Source organism: Cyprinus carpio, chromosome A14 (genome assembly GCF_018340385.1).
Source record: "Cyprinus carpio isolate SPL01 chromosome A14, ASM1834038v1, whole genome shotgun sequence".
Taxonomy (NCBI): domain Eukaryota; kingdom Metazoa; phylum Chordata; class Actinopteri; order Cypriniformes; family Cyprinidae; genus Cyprinus; species Cyprinus carpio.
The window spans coordinates 22,586,633-22,594,981 of record NC_056585.1 but is presented as its reverse complement, the minus strand read 5'-3'; the positions used below and the strand labels follow the sequence as shown (position 1 = coordinate 22,594,981).

General features: G+C 37.5%; 1 protein-coding gene across 2 annotated transcripts in view; it reads right to left on the bottom strand.

Moving 5' to 3' along the window:
* Positions 1 to 115: 115 nt before the first annotated feature.
* The window catches only part of LOC109101832 (phospholipid-transporting ATPase IG-like), a 62,085-nt gene continuing 53,851 nt past the window's right edge, over positions 116 to 8,349 (bottom strand). The window contains exons 29-31 of one of the 2 annotated variants that reach the window (XM_042770257.1): positions 6,460 to 6,568; positions 4,522 to 4,553; positions 116 to 2,692 (exon numbers count right to left, since the gene is read on the bottom strand). In XM_042770257.1, coding sequence (XP_042626191.1) covers positions 6,464 to 6,568 — 105 coding nt within the window. In that variant the 3' untranslated portion in view covers positions 116 to 2,692; positions 4,522 to 4,553; positions 6,460 to 6,463. The remainder of the gene's footprint in view (positions 2,693 to 4,521; positions 4,554 to 6,459; positions 6,569 to 8,349) is intronic. The other variant, XM_042770256.1, reaches the window with a different exon arrangement.

Sequence of the window (8,349 nt, the reverse complement as noted above, 5' to 3'; positions counted from 1 at the left end):
ATTTTTAAACATACAAATATTATAATGCTGTTTTAGTTACTCTGAAGCCCTATAAAGTGCATGTATAACATTACTACATGAATAACCAAAAAATATAAAACTTCAGACACAAATGTCTTCTTTCAAAACAGCTTTTATTAAAGATTTTTTTTTAAACAGACTGGTCTTGAGAGGTACATTCAGATCAGCTGGAGCCTGAGGGACATGATGGAGGAAGCAGGGCTGACCGTGCTAGTGCCTGATTCAATTTACAGCAACACACCACAGCCCTGCCTCACGTTCCACAATCAGGCCGCCTTTCTCAGCCTTTTTTTTTTTTTTTTTTTGGGACGTTTTCTTTTTCTTACAAAAATGGCTCAAAAAGTTTCATTAAAAATACAATCAAATATTTATATTTATATATATATTCAGGCAACATGAGAATCCAAGAATTATTATAAGCTTTGAAAATAGCATCTCTGAAGTAATTTAAAGGTCTGTTTGGAAATGTCCAACATTGCAGGCAAGTTCTGTTTTCCCCTTCCAAACTGAGCTGAACAGACACATGGATGTGTCTTCATCTTGGTGTGAGTGTGTATGTGCTCACCAGGGTTCAGTCCAGTGGTGGCATTAGTAGTCACACATGCATCGAGAAAAACAAAAACGGGCTCACGTTGGGCTAATGTTCACAATGAAACATCAAACCAACTGGCCTCACCTGTCTAGCTGAAAGCAAATGTAAATAGAGCTCTGATAAATTTTCTCTGGAAAGCTAATTCAGGATGTAATCAGAAATGAAAAGAAGGCCTGGTGGTTATGCGGGGCTGTGATACAGCTGGATTAAGCCCGGCCCAAGACCGGGAGCTGAGCTTAAGATGCTTAGCATCATTACACAGTCAGAGGTCTAACACACACCACTTACCCTTGCATAATCCAAAAACACGCACTTGAAAATAGTTGAAGCAGGAATGTGGCATCTTTCATATGGCATTGTTTTAGGAGAAACATAATCAACAAATGTGCCCGATTACAGAACATGCCAGGCAGTGGCTCTTTTAACACCCATTTTGGGTTACAAGCAGATAGAAGAATGGAATAGATCATTCATATTAAAGGGACACAACGATTTCAGCTGCATTCACACCATATATTAAGGGAGGATCTACAGGACTGATCTCTGACCAGAGAAATAGCCCAGAGCTGCTGGTTTACAAGGTCTGTATATAGATACCCAATCTGTTCAACAGCGGATTGCACAGGCAAACAATTTTAAAATAATAATAATAAATAATAAAAAATAAAAAAATCAGTTGGCACAAGCTGATAATGATTAACAAATTAAGAAGAGAAAGAAATACCACAAAAATACAACATTTGTAGAATAATTACAAGGTACAATAAATATGTCAAATAGAATCACATAGTCAAGAACAAAATAATTCAATTATAATCTACAAAGTGATTTAAATTATGGCACGTAGAAATGGAATGTATTTAGAAGTGAAAAAAGTAGAATTATGATTACATGCCCTCCAACCCACTAGATGGCACACATGAGTTCAATATGTATCTAAACCAAAAACTCCCTACTGCTTATAAGTGATTCATTCAGTAACCTCAAAAGTGAAATGCATGCATGTGGACGTGAAAGTGTGTTTTCGAGCACTGGCATGGTATATAAAGCTGACACATTCAATATAAATGTCATTAATGGCTCAACAGTGAATAGATGCTGTTGAACTTGGACTCACTCTGAAAAATGCAATTAACTCTGCATCGAGAAGCAATCCTAATGTGTGCCGTAACCATAGACAATCTATCTTCAAGGAGAAACTGAAGACAGTCGGTCGTCCCTTTCAATGGAATCTCTCCTTTTTTTGGCATCAAGCAACATTTTCCACACTTTTCACTAGTACAATTTGTAACCCAACTGTAAACTGATCCCCGTTTCAACAAAGAGTAACATTGAAAGACCGTGACATTACATTATAAGAAATATCTGAAGAAAATCTGTAATTGATTTTCGATTTCTCACACACACACGTACACATACGGAGTTGTTGGGCTCCGTGGGATATCCCAGAACTCCATGTGGTTGAACAAACAGCAAATTGTTGAAATGCAGCTTTTATACCCATAGGGTCAGGGCCCGCAGTGCAGCATCTTAGAGAGAGCTCACATTTAGGAATCTTGAACAGCTACATATCACAAAACTCTAATCTATGATTTGGGATTGTGATCACAGCTGGTAACCGATCACAAAAGGGGTAACTGTGTGCCTACAAAGTTAAGAAAATCAGAGAGTATGGAAAGTGGCATTTCATGGGAGGGGGCGATCAGGAAAAACAAGCAATTAGGAGGAACCAGGTGGAGCAGGGATGTTGGTACATTCTGTAGCAGTCGAGCGCTACTGACGATTTTTGCCAGTGACGCATTCATCCCGGTAAGGTTGCATATGGGAGTTTGGCAGTAGGGCAGGGCAGAAAACAGTTTTTGTGGAATCGTGCTGGGATGGAAGGCTTTGAGATAAGATGTAACAGTAAAGCAGTTTAAGTTGGTTCCATTGTCATGATTCATTTAAACAGGCAAGAGGAAGCGCAGCAACCCCGGCAGATGTGAGGGGCCCATCAGTAGTCTTAACCAAAGGCTGTCTGTACCCATCACAGTGGCACTCCTTCAGATTCTTGTAGGAGAGAGGAGTGACCGCAGCCATCTGTGGTGCAAAAAAACATCACCACACAAAACACTTTAGCACACATGTAAAAATGTATTTAACAGTGGAATAGGAAAGATATGATTGGCAACAGTGTTTGAAGTGCATCTCTTAATTGATTGATTCATCAAAAATAACAAACACACAAACCCAGATCATTCTGTACACAAACACAAACCCTAAACCAAATCAAACTCATATGCACCAAAGAACCATCCTAATCAGAGGAGGATCTGGTAGCCAGGAATGATTCGCACATATCATTAGACCAAATAAACGCTGATGTGAATCGTGGTTTAAGGAATGTTCTGGAATTAAAACAAGTATACTCAATGTCACAGTTGCTTTTGATTACCGGACAATAACTGGCAAAATGGGCTTTTAACAAAACTTGGCTGTCTACGTAGCAGAAAGGTAAAACATTTTCTGAAAACGGTGCTACATGATTATTGAAAACACCAAAAAAAGGGACTGTGGTGTTCCATTTTGCCAAAAACGTCAACACCCATAATTTCCACCTCTTGTCTATTGATCCAACCGTCCATGGGTGGGAAAACAAAAATGTTCAATCTGTAGTTTTAATGAAAGCCCTGGACCTGTCAAAAGCGTGTCACCATTAATCATTTGGCAGACTTTTGCTCTTTGTCATGTAGATTTCTATTATTTACACAGTTTAAATCAATTATTAATTATTTGTTCATGTTTTTGCAGAACCCAATCTAAAGCTGAGAGACTTCACCATTTGGAAATGTTAAATTTCAAATCATTAGTACCTTTATAAGCAGTCATAATAACAAGTACAGTAGTGTATTCACCCTATTTACTCATCTTTACAAATCATTTATTTTTCATGATTTTGCAGTACTATCTAAATCTAAATTTCAGACTATACATCATTTGTTAATGTTTATAAAGGTTTACTAATCATTTAGTACATTTATGGGAATTGGACTTTTAGCTACTGTAACAACATTTATGTTGAAGGTGGTTAGTTAAGATAAGCTAAAAACATTATAATTTCGGTGCAAAACTTTTTTATTGACTCAACACTTGCATTAGTATTGTATTGTAGATCACTAAACAGGATATTCCTCAAATAAAACATCTGCAGAAGAAAACAAATCTGTTTTTCCGAGAAAATACAATTTAAACAATGTAATATAAACAGATCAAACCGTGTTCCCTTACAGTAATCAAACTGGCCCCTTAACTAACCCGTAAACCTGCCCATACCATCTCACGTTTCTAGCTATTTGAATATATATTAATGAATAACCTTTTAAGCATTATATAATGTTTGTTAATTTATTAATGAAAGTTGTTGTAAAATGTCACCAATTCAATTAATAAATAATTATAAAAATGGTTAAACACAAACAAGCAATTTAATATAGATAATAAAAACGTTTACAAAAGCATTAGCAACTACAAATGGAGGTCTAAAATTTAAATCTTACATACAAAAGGGATTATTTGTGTTTTAACAGGTCAATTTGTCCAATAAATTGTCTTATGTACTTCTGGTTATGCATTACTGACGTAATTCCTATGGGCGAATTTGTCGGTAAATGCAGATGTTAAAGGATTAACGTGTTGCACCCAGAACATTCCTTTAAATATTTATACCTGTCCTGGAGGCCCCCCTGCCCGGAAATTTTTGTATGTCTCCCTTATCTAACACACCTGATTCCACTCATCAGCTCATTAGTAGAAACTGTAAGAACTAAATTGGGTGTGTCTGATTAGGGTGACATACAAAATGTGCAGGCCAGGGGGTCCTCCAGGACAGGTTTGGAAAGCACTGCTTTAAATCATATTGAGCAGTTTACCTGTTTGTGTCAGTCGAGGAATCCTCTGACAGCTGAGAAGAACAGAAGAGCAAGTTTAATGCCGGTGAGTACCTCCTATCTATAGCCTCACCAATAACGTATTACAACTATCCACAAGTTGACCCCAAGATCTTTAGGAACAGCTAAACATGCAAAACTATCATAGCAGCATGCAGAATGCAAAGCATTAATGCAGGGAAACAATCACCGGAACCAAAATAATGTCATACAAAGATAGACAGCCGTTAGAGGAGCTGAACGACTTTCACAGCCACAAAAAATAAAGATAAATAAATACAAATATTCCAAATTACAAGCACAACAACTACCACACCACACAAAATACCCACCACAACAAAAGACACAGAGAAACCACCATGACGCCATTTCAACCAACTCACAAACTCATGTTGTCATTCACACACAAATTAAACCATGGATGAGATTAACCAGAACAATATGACAGAGGACTGGTTTAGTTAGTTAATAAGGACCCAATCACAGGTTAGTTGAGGAGCACATGCATGGCATAATGGGGGTCGGAGCTTCCCTTGGTAGGCTGAAAGGATCATTTAATTTTCACTAATTCATTATTTTGGTCTTATCCATCCACAAAACATTTCTCCAATAGCACTCCGGCTTGTCCATATGATATTAAGCAAACTGCAGACTGGTGGACTCATGAACATTAACATTAGCTGATGTGAGAAAGGCCTTTAGCTGCTTAAAAGTTACCCTGGGTTCCTTTGCAACCTTGCAGACTACCACACATCTTGAGTGTTCTCTGTTGGTTGATCTCTGTTGGTGGACCACTCCTGGGGAGGGTAACAATGGTCTTGAATTTCCTCCATTTGTACACAGTCTGTCTGACTGTGGATTTGTGGAGTCCAAACTCTTTAGAGATGGCTTTGTAACATTCTCTAGCCCGATGAGCAACAGCAACTCTTTTTCTGAGGTCCTCAGAGATCTCCTTTGGAAGTGCCATGACACACGTCCACAAATACAAAAAAAAATTTGATAGAACCCTTTTTTTTTTTTTTTAATAAATCAGAACAGGCACTGACACCTAATTTCACCTTAAAATTAAAGGCTAATCCTAGAGATTCACATGCTTTTGCCACTCACAGATAGGTAATATTGGATCATTTTCCTGAATAAATAAAATGACAAAGAAAATATTTTTGTCTCGTTTGTTTGATTGGGTTCTCTTTGTCAACTTTCAGGACTTGTGCAGAAATCTAATTATGTTTTAGGTCATATTTATGCAGAAATATAGAACATTTTTGAGTATAGGCCTTTTTTTATATAGTGCAATAGCAGGATTCTCAAAGTAAAAATCCCATTAAAAACCTCCATAGAGAAAGCATAAAGTTAAACTTTTCAAGACAGATGTTTCATTGCAAAATAGGGCTGTTATTCTTTCAGCGTGAGCTAGCTACCTAGCTATTTAACACTACTTAAAATCCTAGTAGGGGTTTTGCAGCATAAAAGACAGTAGTAAGGTTTACTGATATAAAAAAGTGGCAAAGATTAAGTACACCGTCTATTTGTATGTCTTTGCTTCAAATCAAATGTTGTGAGTCTCAGAACTGGATGGTTTGATTCAAAGCACAGAATTTTAAATCTCTATGGAGAAAATCAATGGGAAAATATTCCTGCAACACCAACCACTGAAAAAGTGGGAGGCTGCTGAGCTGCAGTGTGTTATTTTCAGAAATGTGTCAAAGACTAAATGTCTTTTCAGCCAACCAATGTGAGTTCATCCTGAGGTAGGGACAATTTCCACAGCAGAATTCAGAGGAAATTAAAATAATCCCACAGAGGGGGCTGACTGAACCCTAGGGGAGGAACTGCACCGACTAGGAGGCAAATCCCTTGTGGATGACTAGGGTCAGGCAATCAATTGGGGCTCTGACTGGTAGGTCTGGGGTCTTGTACCTGTTCACATGACAGAATTAGACTCGTCTGAAAAGGTTCTCATGAGCAGGGGTCTGGCTGAAGACTGAGAGGACTGGTTGCCCCCAACATTAGACTGACTCAGCTTTTTCTGAAAGGGTGGGAGGGGGGTGAAAGACACTTAGGACAAGATGGATCACACACCCAAACACAAAACTGCAGTACAGTACATCCACCTTCAAAAAGAAGATAAAACACTGAAGGACAATTACAATTATGAGATTTCATATTTGAGGGCACATGTTTTTAATTTCCATATAGATAATCCTTCATGGTAGAAATGATAATGGCCATTTTTTCAAACATAATCCTGCTAAATTATACTAGATTATGAATATGACCACACAAAGTCAGCCAACACTCAAACAATATAAACCCACAAAGACCAGGGATTCCACTTCATTCCAGTATCTTAATACTTTTGAAAAAGTGGCAAATAATTGATCTTAACTAAAGTCTGGGCTCAGTAAGATTTTTTTTTCAGTAGTTTTCAGCATTTTGTTCAGTTTTTATTTAAATGTGACCGTAAATACATTTATAATGTCACAAAATATATATATTTCAAATAAATGCTACTTTTGAATTTCCTATTCAAAGATAATAATAAAAATGCATCTAGAGCATCAACTGAACATATCAGCATATCATGTGACACTGGAGACTGGAATAACTATCATCTGCTCATCAAAGGAATAAATCAATTGTAATAATATTTCAAATTATTACTGTTTTACTCTTTTTCAGCAAATTAATGCAGTCTTGGTGAGCATTAAAGATTTTCAAAAACATAAAAAAAAACCTTACCAATCCCAAACTTTTGAGTGATACTGTAAATCACATATTATATTTAATACAATATTTAGGTAACAGTCTAATAATAACAAAGAGAGGCAAATGTAGACTTACGTAGCTATTCCCTAGTACTGTATGTGGGGCCTTATTTAAAATGATAAAGAAAGAAATAATAATAATAATGATTTATCATTATGAAGTATTTGTTTAATCAGGAAATTATGATAAATATTATATTGTCTTTTAAATTCCATATCAAATTATTTAACAAAGCCAAAATTGTCCAAATTAAAAATGTCCCTTTCTTTGTTTTTTGCAATTGCCAGTTCTAACAAGACTAACACTCTCTCTCACACACAAAATCACATTCTGAATCAACCAGCACTAATGCACCCAGAAAGTCACAGTGGTCTGGGTGAGGAGCAGTGTAGGCTGGGCCGAGCACGCATGCAGGAAACCCTGTATGTTTGTGTGGCACATTCTCCTGGCTGGGCATGCAGAGATAGCAGGCACCGGGAACAGGCAGCTGAAGGAATCCCCATCATACCCTGCAGCCCTTACAAACACACACTCAGGACCAACCCCCACCACCACGGCTTAACTCTTGGGGACAATTCTTGCACAACAACTCAAGACAAACACCAAATCAAAAAAATAAAATAAAAAAGCCACTGTAGTACACATTTTGACTGACATTCCAAACCCAGCACCCATGACAAACACATTTGTATCAGAGCACAACGAGGAAGCACAGACAAACAGGTGGAGAGACAGCAAGCAGGACACTGAAGATACAGACAGGCAACCCAAAGGACGAGGGACAGTAAGGCAAAAAGCAGAAAAGGAGCAGGTAGAGAGACCTTAGTCACTCCAGGAAAAGCTGTGAGTGCTAGCAGTCTGCGACAGCATGAAGATAGTGGATGTCCCAGAGGAAGGAAGCCGTCGTTTCATCTACAGCACAGCACACAGTCGAGCAATAGACCAAAGAGGACAGGAAAATTAAAGGAAGATCAAGGGTAAGAAAAAGTGGGAATAAAGTTAATGGAGTAGAGATAGAGAAACAAGAGTAAATATTAAATA